General features: G+C 37.1%; 1 protein-coding gene across 1 annotated transcript in view; it reads left to right on the forward strand.

The window, feature by feature from the left end:
* Positions 1 to 19,941, forward strand: part of cep170ba (centrosomal protein 170Ba) — a 49,878-nt gene that overhangs the window by 15,415 nt on the left and 14,522 nt on the right. The window contains exons 5-10 of the mRNA XM_088925388.1: positions 636 to 694; positions 1,668 to 1,806; positions 9,604 to 9,720; positions 12,873 to 13,373; positions 14,195 to 15,069; positions 18,603 to 18,794. Coding sequence (XP_088781514.1) covers positions 636 to 694; positions 1,668 to 1,806; positions 9,604 to 9,720; positions 12,873 to 13,373; positions 14,195 to 15,069; positions 18,603 to 18,794 — 1,883 coding nt within the window. The remainder of the gene's footprint in view (positions 1 to 635; positions 695 to 1,667; positions 1,807 to 9,603; positions 9,721 to 12,872; positions 13,374 to 14,194; positions 15,070 to 18,602; positions 18,795 to 19,941) is intronic.

The raw sequence follows: 19,941 nt of genomic DNA on the forward strand, positions 1-19,941 counted from the left end.
TTAGATTATGCTGGCCGCTGAATCTAAAAGCTTTTGCATGTACAGTATGAACCCCAAAGCTTAAAAATACAGTTTAAATAAATGTGAGGAAAATGTTTCTATTTATTTGCACATATTTATCTATTTATCTGCTGGTGTAATTGGCTTTAAAAAACGTAAACAGACCACAACTATTAATTATTTTTTTGGATCAGTTTTTTCCATATATTTGGCATATGTTCATAAGCAACCCTTGGTGTGCCACTAAGAGAGCTTCTGAATGTTATTAAGAAATTGAATTTTGCTTATTCTTCAGGATAATTATAATTCTGCCTGTTTACCTTTAGTAGGTTTTAGCTTTTGGTAACAATAGAGCCTGCAATGCAAGCTTTTGAAAAATACAGTAAAAGCATGCAGATTGTTATGTCGATTCGTTTCAGGATGAGGAAGAAAAAACAAAGTAAGGCTACATTTTAAGATTTAGAAAAGCTGATGTCCCTTTGGTGTTGGCTTCTTACATGTGTTTTCGATCATCATATTTATGTTCAAAGTAACTGTACAATGATGCGTTTTCCTCCATGCTTTATTAATCATGTCTTCTTTGTGGTTATGACTCTTTACGTTCACATTTATAGTTTTCTTAACACAGCTGTTACATCCTCATCTCTATGTATTGGAAAGGAGTCAGCATAGGGTTCCTGAAGAGGCCCTCAAGGTAGGCGTTCTGTTGCAATATTGTGCGTATGCATTTATTTTCTATGCCAGTCTATACCAGTCTAGCCCTTTGTGGGGATTTCCTGGCTGCTGTGATTTCTGCCCTCGAAACAACAGCTGACAGCTTTCAAGGGCCAAGCCAGATTATAAACTAAAGAGCAAATAAAAAAAAACAGATTTCTTACCCCTCCCACTCCCATTCACTTGATTTGGTTTGCCACAGATTAAGATAAGTCTCTGGTTGGATCTAACATGTGGAGCTGGTAGCAGCAGAAACAAATAATGGACTCTCAAAATAAAGAAAGTTGCCAGGCTGTTTAGAATGTCTGTCTGGATTTCCCCAGTGTTTGCAATCTGTCATTTGATGGGGGAAGATTTGGTTTTGTATTACTGAGTCACCATTCTCATGGATATTGTTTTCAGACCAGATTTTGAGTTTAACACACTCTTTTACAATGCCTCATTTCATAGTTTCTACCTACTTTAGGACACAAGAATGTTTTTGGTAATGCACGGACCAAATAACCTATTAACTGAAACCTGTTTATTTTTCGTTCAGAAATCATGAAAAGGTCATCAAAAAAGACATTTTCTAAAACAGTGAAAGTGCTCTTGCCTGATTAAGCATTATGTAACTCCCTCTGAAGCCACTTTTAAATTTCAAACATTTTTTACTGCTTTGAACTTCTGGGCCTGTAAATCTTGGTGAAGCACAGAACATTGTCAGTATAAAATGTGTCAATTTTTCAAGCCTAGGCTAACATTTGGAATCCTAGACATCTGTGTAGATGTCTTTAATGGTACTGTGTGGTAAAGTTTTTATTATTCGTGCAATGAATAGTTCATTACCTGTGCTGAGCAAGAATGCAGAGTTTACTACGGATTTGGATTAGAAATGGCAAAAGGAGACCATCATGTGTCCTTTCTCAGCTCTCAGATGTACTGACTCTTGGTCTTCACCACTCTCGTTCCAGCATGAGAAGTACACGAGCCAGCTTCAGATGAGCGTGAAGGGGCCTGAGGGCACGAAGACTGAGCACTCTGACGAGAAGGCAGGAGGTTTAGATTCCTCCCGGTGTAAACTGGAGAAAGGAGAACGCAAATGCCCGTCAGGTAACTTCATATACAAGCTCAGTTGTGAAACACCTTACTGCTGCTGCTCCAAAATTGGCTACCAACTCCTTTGCGCTGTTGAGATATACCGAGTGTACTTCGAGTTTTGAATGGCTGCCAGCTAATTGACCTGATCGTGTAATTGATACTTGCCTTGTCAGTAATTACACACTGGAGCCTTCTTCACACACCTGAAGAAGGCTCCACGGCCGAAACGTTGTGTTTTCTTCCTTCTTTTTTTCAGCATGAAATAAACCTACAGTATTACTTGTTCCTTTGCAGCCTACGCAAGCTGACGCAGCTACCCACCTGAACCACTTGTCAGTGATTAGTCTTGGATATCAAGCCCTTATGTGTTTTTGGGGAGCCAGTATTAGGAAAATGCTTATCACTCTGTTGTAATGTAGGATTATTAGGATTATTGTTTGTTGTTTCTTGTTTCTGAAAGCTAAGTTTTATTGAGCTTCTTACATTACAGTGCTGCAATTTTATTTTATTTACTATAAATGCTTTTCAGTTTTAACATTTTTTAAGGTGCATTTTAATTTTAAATTCAATCTTAGAATATACAACAAGTAATAAGTGGAATTAAAAACGCAACAAATGTGTATTGATACCAAAAACATTTGTTTTTTAAGTTTCAATATATATTTATATACCACTTCAAGGCAGAAAGTGATCTGAAAAAAAGCCAATTTACAAAATGACACTAAATATATCTATTTGCAAAATGACTGATCCTGTCTTCTGTTAGTGAAGTTGACATAGGGTAGGTAATTATAGATGAAAATTATATGGGAAGCTTGACCTTGATAATGTTTGATTATAGCACAAGACGGTATTCATCAAACCTGTGATATTGCCATGGCTGAGAAGTTTGAAGGATCTTCCACCATGCTGAAGCATCTGAAATAGATATGTTCCTGGGTTTCTGAGCATAGATGTGCAATAATGCAGAACTGCAGTAGGCTTTTTAAAGGCATCACTGTTAGTCTAAGGCCAAGAAAGGACCTATATTATATAAAACTTGTAGATTGGTTTTGAAATTGTTTGAGAGTAGTCAGCTGTAGATTTGGGTCTAAACGTTTTTAATTAGTTTTTGCTGAAAAAAACACAATTTCAACAGCAAATCTTTATTTCCTTTTTAGATAAAAATTATTTCTTATTTGTTTTCAATTAAAGTTTTACGTATGTTTTTAGAAAGATATCTGAATTTGGAGTAAAATTCACCCAAGTTATAATTAATGTAAAACTGTAATCTCTTTATGAGTTAATGTAATATGTATGAAAGCTAACTGTGCTTTCTTCCTTTTAGACATATACAGTGCCAGGGTGTACAAAGTTTTCACATAATATACAACTTTAAATAAAAAGTTAAGTTGTGATGTACTTCACATAACAATGACACATTGTAAATTTGCTTTTTCCCTGCAGATTGTTGTTTACAGGGAAATATAACTAAAAATAAGTTTACACAGACAGGTGATCTTTGAAAATGATTTTTTTTTTAAATACTATGAAAATTATTTTTTTAGAGAAGACCACATCAACTGCAGTGTGCACACTTTATAAAAGAGAGACCTTTGGCAGATACCTTTGATCCTGACTTCTGATGTGTTTGTGTAGTTAGACCTTCTTTTTTTGGGGGAAAAGGGCCAGGTCACTGGGTTTTTTTTAACTTGGCCCAGAATTGTTTCAAAACAATGCAAAAAATAAAATTCTGAAGTGTTACTAATGCAAGAGAATATTCTGTGTTCTAAAATGGAGTTGGAACTTCAGCACTGGTAGTCAGGCTTAGAAGAACAAAGCTTCCCAACATATGGTTACTGTGGCCTTGGTGTGATGGGCAGATGCCCACAAACACAGTGGAAATCAATTTGCACTTGCCCTTGAGTATAGGGAATCCTACACAGCACAAGGAAGAAGAGCAGAGGAAACCCCTAGATCTGGCAGGACTGCTACAAAGATTGAAGCAAAGTGTAGCAGGTTAAGCAGAAATGGTGAAGTACTGACATGAATGAAGGGTTATGGGTGTGCAGAGAGCAGCACTTTCTATGTAAATTTTAAAGTCTGTTTCTTGGGCGACATCCTGTCATAATAATAGAATGTGTTGACAGCTGTCTGAGATAATAAGAAGTTGCACGTTTTCTTTTTAACATCTGCTAGTTTCATTTTTAAGCACACTTTAATTAAGCATCTGAATTCATTTTAGATTTTCCTGCTCTAAATATAATTCTCACCTGAAAGCATTGCCCTTTAACCTCCCATCACTGACCTACTGTAGGTCACACCTGGGAGCAGTACACATTTACATCATCAAGCCATCAAGACATCAGTCAAGGAGTTTATACAAATAAAGAAGTTCCTTGATGTGTACACACAGGTTTGTCACATTGAGCTTAGACTTCTTGAACAGAAAATGACACAGTCCTCGTAGTACTCTATGAAATTTTAAGAATGATCACTTTAGGATCATACCAGCTCACTCAGCTTACCAAGAGTTACTTACTGTATGTAAAATTCTCAGCTGAGGGTTTTGGTGGCCTGAATTTCAGATGTTATTCAATCAAATATCAGAAAAGCAATTACACCCAAAATGGAGCATATTTGAGAACTAACTGGTCATTGTAAACGGTGTTGTGAATACAAGAAAAACTCTGATCTGATTGTTTGGTAAATATGCTTGATAAAATGAGTAAATAATAGTTTAGATTACAAGTACAGATAAATTAGAATTTTATCTAAAATCAGGAATTCCCTAGTTAGTCTTTGGTCTTTCCTTTCAGAGCAGAATTAACAAGAAATTCATTGTTACTTGATACTTATTTCAGTGCATAACAACTATATTCTGTAAGGCTCTGTGAAGGTCTTGGGTGTTCCAAGTGAGTTTAAGGGAAGAGCTCTCAAGTCTTGCTTTGCTGGCAGTTTAAAGCGTCTGTCACATCCTGCTGCTGTACAGAAGGCAGACTGTTGGCTCTAGGCCTGTTGCTAGTCTGCACTGTATTTAGTCTGACCAAACCCAACTAATTTTGTGTGTGTTACTGATTATTTCTCTATAGAGAACTGTACGCATGCTGAAGGACACTGAATGTGAGCTAACAACTCCTTAATTGTAATCAAGACAATATTTTCAAGTAGATAAAGGATATTCTATCAAATATCAACCCATCTGTTGTTGAGACTTTAATATACAATAGATTTGCTTAAACTGTAAAATGAGGCTAAATTGGGGAAAAACAGTTTTCCTGCCTGCTGGCTCAAGCAAGGCTTTTGGTTTTCTGTATTTTTAGATCTTGGATAAATGGTATGTGCAACATGCATGTAACTTAGGAAAATGGCAGTTTTGTATTCGGTGTGCAGATGTTATTTCGGAATGCTTTTCCTAACGATGGTAAATGCCGATTTTCTGTGAAAAGCCAGCAGGAGCGTTTCTGAAGTCTGATGTGTGAATGTGATCATTCGTCTTCGAAATGTGAAAGTGTGTCTTTTTTAAAACAAAAATGAACTAGGTTATGTAAATTTTTGTTAATGTTGTCTATTAACATTATCTAATAAGTTTTGTTAATAATATCTATTTTTTTAAAAGGTTTTTTGACAGGCTTCAATGTCGATGCCATCCAATACATTTTAAGTTAATAAATGAACATATCTTATGGTTCCTATCAGGTACCCAATAAAGGCAAATATAGTTAATATTGTCACCTTTTCATTCTAGAATAGAATATTTTGTACACACACTTCTTTAGTGGTGGCGATAACACATTTGTACAAATGGCAATGATTTGTGTAATTGATCTGCGGATTGCTTTTAAATAACTGCTTTATAAACAACACCGTGACAGTTTACATTTCTTTGTTTATGTAAGCTGAGTTACTCTTTTAGTTAAAAGTGATTTAGATAGTGAATGAAGTCAAGAAATGTAAACGTTGCTATCTATTTTGTGGCTTTCCTGAATGACTAGTAGTTTCTGGTATTTGGGACATGAGACATGTGAAGCAGGCTGTACTTTTTACAGAATGATGGAATCAAATATAGAAAGGTTGTATTGGGAAGATGTTATTCATCCCATACTAATAAATTCATCTGATTCTGATTCTATTCATGATATAAAGTCAAAGAAATGCTTTTCTCCTCAATTTCCTGTTATTTCTGCATCATACTGTATATATCCTAACATTTCTAATTCTTATTGCATTAGTTCATACTGTCCAGCAAAAGTCAAATTTTATTAAGACTTTATTAATTTATTGAATTATTTTATTAAATGGGGTTGGGAGGGCTTGTGGTACAGAGCCATTTGCATTAGCATCCTTCATATATTGTACTTTGAAGTGAAAAATTGAATAATTTGTGAAGTACAGCTAAATCTACACACATGTAATGGCTCTGCTTGCCTTACTTGGCTTCCATACATCTTGAAGGAGACATTTCACAAACAGTTTTCATGGGAATAGTCAGGAAGAATGTCAAATGGCAGTCTGAGCAGAAAAATTACTGTATTGGGAACCTCTTAAGAACATGTTTAATGGGCCAAGAAACAAGTAAGAAATAAGACGTCAGGGAGGAAACCAAAGATATAAACCACCTGCAAAGTCACACAGTAAATCCTTTTGTGAACTGTGTGCCCCAGATTGCTTTGCTTTTTGTTCCCTTCTCCTGCCAGTTGGGATTAGTGACTCACTTTCAAACAAGTCCCAGTTTCTGCAAGCAGAAAGGTCGTGCAACCATTCTTGTTGTTTTATTCTTCCAGAGTCTCATTATTTCACAGTTAATTGATGTGTTAATTTTGAAAGGATATATTTTAGATTGCACAGTGTAGATCAGGAAAGTTGTTCCAGTGGCTGTGTGTCCTGGAATAACATTCTATAAATTCTACCTCACCTGAAGCTCAGCATAAGTGATGCAGCTCCAAAATCTCCTTTTGAGAGCGAGACGTTGTTATTGTGATGGTAAAATATTTCATTTCCTTTGTCGAGGAAGCAATCTGTGGTGAAACAAAATGGGAGAATCAAGCTAGTACTTTAGTATTTGGCTGCTTTCAGATAGTAAATGTAATTTTGAATAACATTTTATTAAAACAGTTGTGATTTCCATCCTGCTGTGACTTTTATTCACAATTCAGTGAGTCATTGTTGTATATGAAGTGTAAATTCAAGTGTTGTTGTACTGATGTTGTAACTAATGTTGTGCTGACTGCAGTGCTTTGGAAGAGGGGTTGCAGATCTTTTTATGTTTATCTTTTTCCTTTCTCATCATATTATATTTGAGACATTGGTAGGAAATGTTTTGCTTGGCTGGTTAGTACAGTAGATAATCTGAGCAGAACCAACAGACTGTCACAACAACTATATCCATAGATCCTTTTTTGTGTTCTCCACACTTTCTTTCCCTGAGGAATCTTGGAATTCTTCGTTTATAAGGTTGTATGAATAGATCATTTTTTTTGCAGTAGAAATTCTGTGCCTGTAATCAATGTTAACTTGTTGAGTTTTTCATGCAGGCATTTCTTACAGGCCTGATATTGTGAAAAATCTGCCCTGTAGAACAGTCTATTAAAAAAGCAATTCTATGGTGTTAAAAAGGGTTGAAGGTTTTTTCTTTCATTTTGTTAAGAATAAATTCCCCAGAAGACACAACATGCATTTTTTCTTGTTAAGTTTTGTCCATTAAGTCATCTTTTATTTTAAGAAATCCACAAGCAGCAGTTTCTCTGTAATAAGAGACTACAAAATCTATCTGGCATGTAATTTGCAAGCTTATTTTTTTCGTAGTGGTTTTGTTCTTCCACAAGTAACAATCAGTGACTTGTTAACTCATAAGGTATTTTTCTTTCAAGCTAAACCAGTTTTAACATGGAAATTTTCAGGAGGTCTGCATTCAGACTGGATTTAAGCACTGCATATATTATATGTAGAGAACTTTAAAAATGTAGAAATGCTTCATTTTAAACAAGCATACAAAGCTGTTCTTCATTAGAAATGATCGTAATTATTTTATCACATTGGTATGACGACTATGTTTCTGGATTCTGTTTTTTTAATTTCCAAGCACCAGTGCCATCTTGCCTGTGTTGTTTGTGCTGTAACTCTCTTTTAGGTTTGCATGTGCTGTCATGTTTCCTTGGCAACACCTGCCTCGCCCTGCGAGGCGTTTCTGACATCCTGGTTTATTGTAGTCTGCATAGTCTGGGCTACATATCTTGAGCTTTTTAGAAGTCGATATCTCAGTATCTTGCTTTCAGTCCTGGCCTCCCAGTGATTGCCAGGGATAAAATTTCACCAGATGCACACATTTTGTTCCTTTTACCCTCAAGCCAGCCCTTTTCTCTGATGTATCTGGTAGAAGACATAAATGTAGCTTTCAAAGCATCCTGAATAGTAGAGTATTTCACAAATTGTATATTCTAGTATGTGACATCATCACCATGCATTGAAGATTAGAGGATACAATGCTAAATGTGCTGTATACTGTATAACCAACAGCAAAAGGATTCTCATTTGTCGGACTATTGGTAGGGGCAATACTGCATGTTTGCATCCATATTTTCCCATAACAAATTTACAGAGATGTGGTGCTGTCCAGCGACATATACAGTAAATTGCAATACACATCCCATTTATTTTAGCAGTCCTTGCTGCGGTATGAAATGAGGACTGCTCAATACGTAGTAATACAATGTGTGCTATTTGTAGTGTTAACTTGCTTTTTGTCATGTTTTACTTTATTGATTATATGATGCAGATGACTTCACAAAGAATGTAGTCAGTGGAAGAAAAAATAATTCCATAATGTCTCAACGTCTTTTTTGATAAGGACACTTAGAAAATTAATTTTCAGAAGCTTGTTTTTTTCTTGGGAGACTACTGTCTCAATACAATGGCAGTAGTTACAGTACATATATTTCAATAACAGTATTAAAATAAACTTGCTTGTGATTTTAAAAGGCAAAAACCTTCACACCTCTCAGTAGGATGTTTTCAGTTTGGTGGTCTGTAGCCATGTCACAATCCACGTATGTTTAAACCAAAGAACACATGCTTGGATATTAAGTTTTAAATATGACTGATTTCACCAGTTAAACTCTATTGACAATTATGGTTTTGTTTTGACTTTCTTAAAAATAGTCTTATTTTACACAGAATAAAAGTGCAATAAATGTCGTTTTTCCAGGAGTTTGATAGGGGCCACAAAGTCAGTTTTTCCATACAGTTGCCTTTTCCTTTTAACCTACAAAATAGTGTTGTTTAATGTAAACAGTATAATATGTTTTTTGTCTTTATTATGTTCTTTGGTGTAATTCATAATTGTACATGATGGAAATGCCATTTACTTGTGCTTCTGTTTCTTTTTCCAACCCTGGTCATTTTGATTGTTATTATCTAAACAGTTGATCATAACCACTGGGTAGCTTGACTCATCCAACATTCAAAACATGAAGTCATTTTATAAACTGAAAATCTTCAGGTGGCAATGACTGTATTTTGCAGTGCCCTTGCATATGCTTATCTATACTTCAGTGTGATGAGAAAATGTGGGTAATTCTTTAATATATATTTTTAATCCCCTTTTCCTTAAACATGAATCTTGCATATTGTGAAACTTGAGCACATAATTCACTAACACAGCAGAGGGTTACAAATCCTCTGGTCTGGGATCCTCACATTTTAATACCCCTTGGTTAAGAAAGTTAGCTCCTTTTGTAAAGCGTTTTGCTGAAGAAAAAGTTGTGCCTTATAAGCTAACTGCACTGTACTCGGTGCCATGTTGTGATGATATTCTCTTTCTTCTGTGTCCAGAGACCCCGATGTCTCGTCCCACTCCCCTCTACGGCCAGCCCTCATGGTGGGGGGAGGATGATGCTGGGAACAAGGTGCAGCACACTGAGGGACGAAGAGTGGATGAGCCTCATTCAGGTCAGAGATATTGAGGTCATATTCAGTTTTAGTCTAAATGAAAGGCCTATTGTATTGAATTTACATATTTCTCATTATTCATTATTCATTTCGGGCGGCACAGTGGAGCAATGTTTAGTATTGCTTCCCCATAGCACTGAGGTCAGAAAACCTGAGGTGCTTTCTTCCTGGAGTTTGTAGGTTTTCCTTGTGTTCAGGCGGGTTTTCTCTAGGTGCTAAAGTTTCCTCCCACAGTCCGAAGACATACTGGTGAGTTAATTGGCTTCTGGGAAAACTGGCCATTGTGTGAGTTTGGGTCTGTGTGTCTTTCCAGCGATGGACTGGTGTTTGTCCAGGGTGTATCCTGCCTTGTGCCTGTTGCTCGCTGGGATAGGCTTTGACTCCTCCGTGACCCTGTATTGGATAAAGCAGTTGGGAAATGGATAGATGGAAGGATTAATTACTTGTATGGACTCGGTCAAGAGTGTTTACATTCTAAAGGAAATTTTATTTGCCTAATTATGCGCTTAACTAGAGCCCTTGCAACCTTTTATTTATTAAAACAACCTGAGCTGGCCATCTTACCAATTATGCTATGTATGTCTTTTTAAATCTAGAATTACTATTTTTTTAACCCTATTACTATTTTTTTTAATTTAGAGTCACAAATCGTGTGTTTATCATGTCTTGGCTCTTGGCCACGAACTCTGCAACCTCCCATGAGACAGAGGTAGCCTCCTCTAACTCCTCTAACTGTTGGTTGTCACAAGCTACACTGTGCCATGCAGGTTCAGCCTCGATTGGAGGAGAGGACTAGATCCTAGGACCTTACTCGACTTAATCACAAACCTCCCCTTGGGATATTTCAGCCAGTGTTGCACCACAGTTTGTGGAAGCCCAGTCACAGTCAGCTAATTACATAACGGAGGGTTGAACCCATAATACTTGGATTGTAGGATCAGTGGGCAAGTGTCCTTACTAGTGGACATGCTCTGGGACCCTGAATTCTTGCGTTTTCAGATCATTTCTTGTCAGTATGGTTTTGACAGGCTGAAGATTTATTGGGCCCTAATTCATAACTCAGGTAACCTCTAAGAATGCTTTCACCTTGACATGCCATTAAGCTGTAAAGCCTAGAAATCTCAAGTGATGGATTAATATCTGTAAGCAAGTGCAAGGAGCATTATTCTTTCTAACAGCTTTCCAAATACTTTTATTTTCTGTAAAGGTTTTTGGATCTTTCTTGGTATTTATTTTTACTGGACCATTTTCCCATTTAGAGAATGTAACAGCCTGGTGCTAAGTGGTGTATTTTTAATATAGATTGCCTTCTCAAATTTGAAGTCCCTCCATTATTTGTAAGTAAGTTGTATAGTTTTGATTTAGACCTGCAGTAGTCTTCATAACTGTCTGATATGAATGAGTATGAAAAAATGTTCTGTTGTCTGGCTTTTTTTCCGAATCAACAGACAAATTGTATAAAAACTAGTCTGCTGGTAGGTTTCCCTTATAAATCAATGAGCTCAGCTGAATCATGGATAGATGAGAGGAAAACCAATTTATCATGGAAATGTAGCATTTCATTTGAAAACCAAATGATGAAAACCAAATGATGATTGGAGCTGCTTAGACAGAGATATGTTTGTTTAGTGCTTAGAAAAGCACTGGTGGGAAAACTCCTTGCAGTATTTAGATGAATGTTCATGAGTCTGAGACTGAGCATTTGTAAAAAAACATTTTCAAACTTTTAAGGATGGCCCTGAAAATACCCTGAAAAATGGAAACATGTTTATAGCAGCAGCCCAGTGCATTGAGAAAAATTCATATTAGCTACAGTGGGAACAATGCAGGTTAATACTAATGGGGAAGATCATAGTGAAGTGCATGGAATGTATCTGCCCTGCTATTTGCAAAGAGCCTAAAGTGAGTGCCTTTTCAGAAATTTGTCATAATAGGAAACCTGTGATTTACATATGATTAGCAGGAAGATTTTTCTATTTAGTTGTTGAAAACCAAGTTCATTCTTTTCTGTTTTTTACAGTGAAACAGCTTTGTAACGGCTAATATGTTGTCAATCAATCAATCAATTAAAGTTTATTTATCAAATGCACAACAATACAGCGTGCAGCAGTAATTGCTGGCGATGAAATGTCTTTTCTACGAGCTCACTGGGGGGGTAAAAATCACAAAATTAAAGTTATAAAATAAGGTTACATAATGATAGATAATAGTGCAATAGAAATTGAATAAAATAAACTCAGACAAACCTCAATATAAATGGAGCTGCAATGTGTCCAGGGTGTATGCAATACATTATGTCCAAGTAGTGCAGTATATCGAATACAATGAAAACTGTATATCCATGTAGCCATTACAGGTGATTTGCTGAACGAACTGCAGGTTGGCTATTTAGCAGTCTTATTGCCTAAAAATATTGTATTCAATGCTGAGCTGTATTGTCAGAGCAATTCCAGCAATTTCTTTGAAACAATATATTTCAAATCTATGTAATTAATGGTGATGTTGATGTTGAGATTTCATTAACAAAAACATTTTTGAACAACTTACTCAAAAAATGAGTGTCCATTTTGATTTATGTTTACTTAAACGTTCATTTACTTTTATTAGTTTTAGCTCATTATTTTAATGATTTTTCTTATGGTGAATGTATAAATTGTGACTGAATTATGAAGATGTCAGTAAGGCAATATGTTTCGAATCTTTGAGTCATGTAGAATTGTACAGTATGCCAAAGAAAGTAAAAAATCAGTCTGTTTAAGCAGGTGATTTTGCTGCAGTAGTGTATGTCTAAAATACTCTGCTTGTTATCATACATTGTACAGTGCATATAAATTTTTACTTTACAGGTTCTGTACTTGTTCATTTAAATAGAATGTTGGGTATAAATTCCTAAGTGAGAACACATTTGACGTGATAGTAACAAGTAGCAGCATGTTCAGGTAATCTGTCCTCAGGCATGTCTGTAATTAATAAAAGATTGATTGGTGTGTACTAGAATGTTACACTTAGAAAAAGCCTTTCAGTTCTTAGACTGCTCAAGCATTGCAGGCTCTCTATTTCCATGTGTGTGCTATAAAATTAATGTTTTTATTCTGACATGTGTATTGTAATTGATTGCTGTCCTAATAGGCTTTTTTGGTTTCTACCAACAGAGAGCCCCAAGGACAGCACAAGGCATGACCCAGAAATAAATGGCACCATCTCTGACTTTAGAGAATCGCAGGGTAAGTCCATCTATTCTTACCGCCGGGAGCCGAGCTATTTCGAGATCCCCACCAAGGAGTTCCAACAGCACACCAAGTCACCAGAGACTGAGGTCCACGAGATTCCCACCAAGGACACGGACACTCTGGCAGTGCCTACCACCCCCACCCCACCTGTCGTCCAGAGCCACGCCTCCTTCACCATTGAGTTTGACGAGTGCACACCGGGCAAGATGAAGATCAAGGACCATGTCACCAAGTTCTCCTACCGCCAGCGCAAGCTGCCTGGCAAGGATCTGGCTTCCACCCCTACTGAGGTGATGTCTGCTGAGAGCAAGGTGGCGGACTGGCTGGTCCACAGTGACCCCAGCATGATGAGGAGGAAGCCCCCCTCCGAGGATGTTTACAGCACCAAGAGCGACCTGCCCGTCCATGTCAAGATTCTGAAAGGTGAGTTCTCTCCCCTGTTGTTTTTCAAAGCCGCAATTCACACATCTTTTATGCTGGGGTACGGTTTGTGACCGTGTTTCATCTTTTTTGTAAAACATTTTGTAAAAACATTTTTTTCACCTTTTATTTGTAATTTTCTTTTGTGCCTGTTAGGTAAGACTCTAGGATAAGCACTTAACACTGAACATACCGGCATGTCTTGCTGAGTGGAACGGTTAGATAAAATGGCAAATATTGATAATATTTCAATAAATAAAATATTGATAGAACTTTGCTAGAGTACTAATTACTAAAAATAGTTGCAGTATACTATAGCTCTAGTGAGAACGCTAAAAAAAACACTAATTTAAACATTATCTTAAGCTTTGATTGTGAATTTTTGCCCCTTGTTAGTACTTACCCGATTATAAGTGTAGAAAGAGATGTAATCGTGAGTAAATAAATCAATGTTGAGTAGTAAGTGGTTTAGGCTCTGGACTCTGAGCCTTGGGCCTCTATCCTAGGTAGGATATTCTTGTTCAGATTAAGAGTGAAGCCCTGCTGTTCTGTACATATTAGTATAAGTACTTTCTTGATGGGCATTGTAAAATGAGAATTAATCAATTGACTTATTTGCATAAATAAATTTTATAAAGTTATTTTTTTCTCTACAGTTTGTCGTCTCCCCTTCTTTGTGAGTAGGCAAACAAGGAATCTGAGATCTGACAAAAAGGACAGTTTTCCAGTTCATATGTAAAGGAGGACTGTTTCTGAAATATTTTCATTTCTGCTCTCTAAAGAAAACTCTTCTCCATGCATTTGTGTTCTGTCCCCCTGTGCAGGCCATCATCATGAAGATGGGACTCAGAGTGACTCCGAGGACCCCATCCTGGCAGAGAAACCAGGCAAACAGCAGCATCACCAGCCAGCTGCCCCTTTGGCTCCCGAGGAGCCAGCCTGCTCTCCACTGGGGTCGCACTCTCCCCCTCGGAGCCAGGCCAAGCCGGAACCGGAGGAGGTGCTCAACCAGCAGGCTTTCGTTATTGAGTTTTTTGATGACAACCCCCGCAAGAAAAGATCTCAGTCTTTCACTCACAACTCGGCGCACGCCGACTCCTACTCCGCCCTGAAAGCTAAGCTGGAGAAGCGTAAGGGGGCCCTGGCTGGGGAGAAAACTGCCATGGTGGCGTCAGGTCACATCCCACCAACGCAGCAGGTCACAGTGCCTCTGAAGACCCATGGTGCACCTCAGCGGGCGAGCTCCCTGAAAAGGGAGAAGACTGAAGATCGCCTCTGCACAGGATCTTCTCTGTTCTCTTCCCGCACTTCTGTCACTGTCAAGCCCTTTGGAAGCATGGGGAAGAAGTCCAAGCTGGCCCAGGAATTTGCGGCAGAGTTCCTGAGAGAGTCAGCCCATGGCGTCTCTCCAACCCGTGAAAAGACATCTCCGCCTCCTGCTTCTGCTCCACCAGTTCTGGTTTCTCCTTCCCTCCCTCATCCTCCTGCTCTCTCTTCTCCTCAGTCTTCACCTCCTCTCCAGTCTTCTACTCCTGTCCCAGCCCCACTGTTGCCCATTGCTGTCTGTGGCATGGATCTGAAATCCTCAAAAGCCTTGAGGAATGAGGAAGAGGACAGCCTCAGTGATGCTGGAACCTACACCATTGAGACCGAATCCCAAGACAAAGAGGTGGAAGAGGCCCGCAACATGATTGATCAGGTAAGGGGAGTCCTACAGTACGTGTTAATCACTCATTGCCTTGATGGTATGTTTTTTGTTCAGTGTCAGTAGTGACATTCCGTGAGTTCCCATTTATGTTCCACAGTATTAAGTATGTTTGTAATTAAGTTAGTTCATTTTATGTGGCCTATAAAATCTTCATTCCACAGGAATTTTGATCTCACTACAGAAATACAACAATGACAATAATCTGATCATCATTTGTAATTGGCAGTTTTTAAGACTATAAGGTCCTGATTAAGTCAAAACGTCAACCCCTACATCACAAAAACAGGTCACTTCATGTTAGACTTGTCACAGTTGTCCTCAGATTCCCTCCTGATGACATATTACAAATTCAGTACTGGCAGGCATTTGGTTGTCTTACGTCTATCATATGCCAGGTAATGTGTAATATTCTGTTGGTGAGTTGTTAAAATTTATATGTAATCTGGACATTGGTCTGTTAAATACAGTATTTGTGTTCTGTGGAATCATTCACTGTTTTTCTAGCAAAACAAATTGATCCAGGTTGTTTACGTTGTCCTGGAGAAAATGGATTTTCATCTAAATATAGAGCACTCAGAATATGAAATATACCCAGCAGTGTGTTTACACAGTCTGCTTATGACTTTCCAGTGTCATCTTGGAAATTGTACCAAGCAAACTGAAAAAGTCTGCCAGAGCAGTTATATATTTCCTGTAAAACACAGACAAGCTCTCACATTTTGTATGTATTGTAACAGCACTGTACATGCAACAAAATATTTTTCAGAAAAGACTTGAGCAGATACTGTGAATGAGCAGATAAAGTTTAGCAGATAAATGGCAGACTAGGGAAGGCTCCTTTCTTTAACAAACCTTTTTACCAAAATCAATATTGTTAGCATTTTTAAGATAGTGAATATTTAGTCAATTAATCAGTCTCTGATAATAACTGATAAAAATAAAAAGTGTCATTTTTGCAAGCTTCTGGAGTCTTTTTCTGTATTTTTTGTAATGTGTTCCATCACTACCCTTTTGGTGGAATAATTGGATTATTATGGTAGATTTTCTTATTTTGTAATGTTTTTATTTAGTATGGCAGTATTGCATATATACACAGTTTATTACAGGAACAACAATTTCTCAAAAGTAGACACTCCTCATCTTTTCTTACAATGTTATTTTGTAATCTTAAGAGAAATTATATGAATTCTCATACTCAGTGTGAGTAATAAAGTGATATAAGGCCCTTCCTTAATAAAATCCAACCTCCGACTTTGTCATTTTTTAAAGGGGAACTGCAATGCTATTTTCATATTTCGGGGGTTAGAAAGAAACGGCATTGAGTGCATTTCAAACCTCAATGAAAGTAAAATGTAAACAGCAACTTGTAAATTCTCCCATTTTCATCACAAAATAAACTCAATTTCCAGGTATGCGATTCAGAATGAGACAACAAAACTTCCGGTGATATGTGCCGGCCCTATGACATTGTAAACATGCAGGCTTATGAATACATAGCTTTTAATGCAATAGAAATATTGCTTTCGGTTTTAAGACAGTTTTGCCAACAAATACTACTTGTTAACTCTCCATGCCAATCAATTTTGGAACATTTCTGTAGTGAATTGTCTGCTGCATAACCTGTATTTATTCATTTGTACATCACATTATATTAGTTATTAAGGAGACTAGTGAGCAGAAAGGGCTTGTCGCAATTTGTAGTAACCTGAATGCGAGTTTGCGACTACATGGCGACTTACAATACTTTCACAAAGTTCCCAATTTTGTGCTTAATTTGAAATTTAAAATTTTTTTCTATAATGTCAACAAAATTATTTTGTTACCGAGACCTAATAATCGCTCTGAGAAATTGGGACTGCAGTTCCCTTTTAACTGCCCTTAGCCTTTCAGCCCTGATTTGATTCAATATTGTTTTAAATGCTAACTTCAAAAAAGGAAAAAAAAGAAGCTCTTCGACAGCCATCGAAGAGAGGATTGTCTGGCATCTGTAGTTTGAGTATGTAAAGTGTGATTCCTTTAGTGACAAATGACTTCTAGGCTTATCTTTTGGACTGAGTCCAGGAGAGACATCACTATCTGTAGGAGATAAAACCTGAAGATTGTTGTGATGCTTGTTTTTTATTTTTAAAATAATTTATCTTCTGGGTAAAATGCTGAAAAATATCGTTCTACTTCCTGCTAAAGTTGCGAACAACAACAACCTAATCAGCCTTATTTGCCTGCATTTTATCCTGTTCTTCCAAGTCTCTGAGCCTCCCCTGTGTCCCTTGTGCATGCTGGGCCATGCTCCCCTGATGTGTCATGCTAGCGATGAGTGCGAACACACCAATCAGAAATCTCCCCGGAGCTGAATGAAAAGCAGTGGTCCAGCCTTTGGCCTTCATTTTCCTCACTTCCAGATTTAGCTGCCTTTTGCTCATGACCCTTGTATTTCTGTACAAGGAAGAGAAAGGCATGTCAGCTGCAATTACATTTATCTGCTGCATTCTGTTAGGCTTCTGTTTTAGACTTGTAAAATTGAAATTATAAGAATTTAAAAGATATCACTTGAAACGCATGGGAAAAGATACATTTAAATTGATTCAAAGCAAAAAGCTTAGGACCCATTTCAGGCAGCTGCCTTTAGACATTAAATATCGCTGTTCCATGATGTACAATATGTTGTGTGATTTCAAGGATGGTGTAAAATCAGCCATGCACTTCCAAAGTGGAACCTGATATAGCTGATTTTGTACTTCTGAATTTACAGTTTTAACTAGATAGCTCTCTAATAACCTGCATACACATGGTGGTCATAATATTAGGCCATATAATACTATAATAATAAATAACTATAATTCTGTCACTTTATTCATAATCCTTAGCTTTTGTAGTTAACTGTGTCCATAATTAAATGCTTAAATGCCAGACCACTGCAAAATTCTGAGTATGTGAAAGAATGACTCAGTTTACTCCTAGACCCTGTTGTTTTAGTGTTTGGCATGTCGTTTTTTTTCTACCTAATTTGCCTGGGTGTGAAAATTTTGTGCTTTTGAACAACATGTAAAATTAAGGTGTACCTGCGATGAGAGCTAAATACTGCTCATTGAGCTAATACAACTACTGTTAAATAGAATTATGTGATTTGAAAATATGTCAGTTCAGATATTTGCTACCGTTTGTTTCCCGAGATTAAATGTTTTTAGTACAGTCTTGGGAAATGAGAATGTAGATTTATTTCTTAATCAGTATCCTTAATGACAAGGCCTTTATATTGTTAGAAATTCCAAATCTGTAGAGGAGTATAAATCTTGTTTAAAGACCTACTGCTTTTTGTTACACCTTATGTATTAATTGATTTATTTATTTTTTACTGTTTTAACTTGGTTTACACATTTCTTCATGTATTGTGACTTATGAAGGGGAATATAGAAAATGCTGTCCACATAATGCCTTTTAATAGTACTCTGTTATGCTGAGAAATGAATCTGCTGTCCATCACCTGATCCAGACCACCTCTTCTCACACATGCTTTATCTTAACAGGTGTTTGGTGTTCTCGAGTCCCCCGAGTACACCGGCGTTTCTACGGGCATATATAGGCCCGTAATTAATGATGACAGGGAAGAACAAACTAGCTGTCGGCATAGCAAAAGTAGTTCTCTGGATCAAAAGGCAACTCCAGTGCAGGGCTATAATCCAGCTGCCATTAGTGGCCAACATGCTGGAGGAGTTCAGGTAATGCGTCTTAGCCAGCGTGTTACTCACTGATTCAACACACTGGTCACATCTATGCCTCAATTATTTCATCAATCATTTCTAGAAGAAGCACAAATTAGCATGCACGCATTTGTTGAGTTGGAGTGACATTTTGATTTTCTCCTTGCTTCCTCTCTATTTTTCCTTGTTTATTTTTTATTCTAGTGTTTCACCCTTCGTCTCACCAGTTGAGGTTTCTCTCTGCTGGGTGGAAATAATTATTTTATAGCAGTGCTGGGATATGTACTTGGAGGTTGATGTATTTGTGCGTTTAAAACAGATGATAGGCACACTTTTGCCAGTATGAAAGTCTTCAACATTTTACTTATCCTGACACAGGCATTTTGGCTACATTGCCATTTCATTTGTCTTTTTTAATTTTTATTCCAGTTGTTGTTTACCTGTAACTACAATATCTGTCAGATATCTCAGAAATATCTCAACCTCAAAAATCAGTATTTATTTCAGTGCTGCTTTTTAAAAGTCATTTCACAACACGTGCCAGTAAGGAAGACTCCAGTATTTCAAAGAAACACAAAGAAATACAGCAGTATTTCTCTACCAGGTTATATTGTAGTAATTCTAAACGTTTTTCAGTAATTTAGCATAGATTTGTATACGAAACAAATCTAAATCTTTCTTCATTTTGTGTTTATACTGTATATATTCACTGTTTGTGTACTCACAGTGGGTGAGGTTAAAAAATTAAAAGATCTGAGCAGCATTTATAGAATTGTAAGTTATTAAAGGAATAATTTTACAGCTTTTTTTTAAACTCTGCCCTCACAGTTCCAACAGGAACCTCTCCTAAGCACCATGTATTTGCATGAGGCCTGAGGATGTCTACTTTGTCCTCTTATCTAACAAACATCCTTATTACACCAGGACTAAGGCTTTTTCTCTCCACCAGTTGATTGAAATATATAGTTATTTGGGAAATACTGTATGACCAGCCTGATGAGGAAAATGTAAAAATTTAAACACTGATTTTTCTTCTCTTCTTCAAATTTGGGTATCTTCTACCCAAATCTGAAGTTCAATACAGATCTCGGAGAAACAGTGTGGTATTTGACATGGGCTGAGAAATGACTTAATCACTCTAACAACTTCAGTGCATTGCTTCCCA

Source organism: Atractosteus spatula, chromosome 9, assembly GCF_055471065.1.
Source record: "Atractosteus spatula isolate fAtrSpa1 chromosome 9, fAtrSpa1.hap1, whole genome shotgun sequence".
Taxonomy (NCBI): Eukaryota; Metazoa; Chordata; class Actinopteri; order Semionotiformes; family Lepisosteidae; genus Atractosteus; species Atractosteus spatula.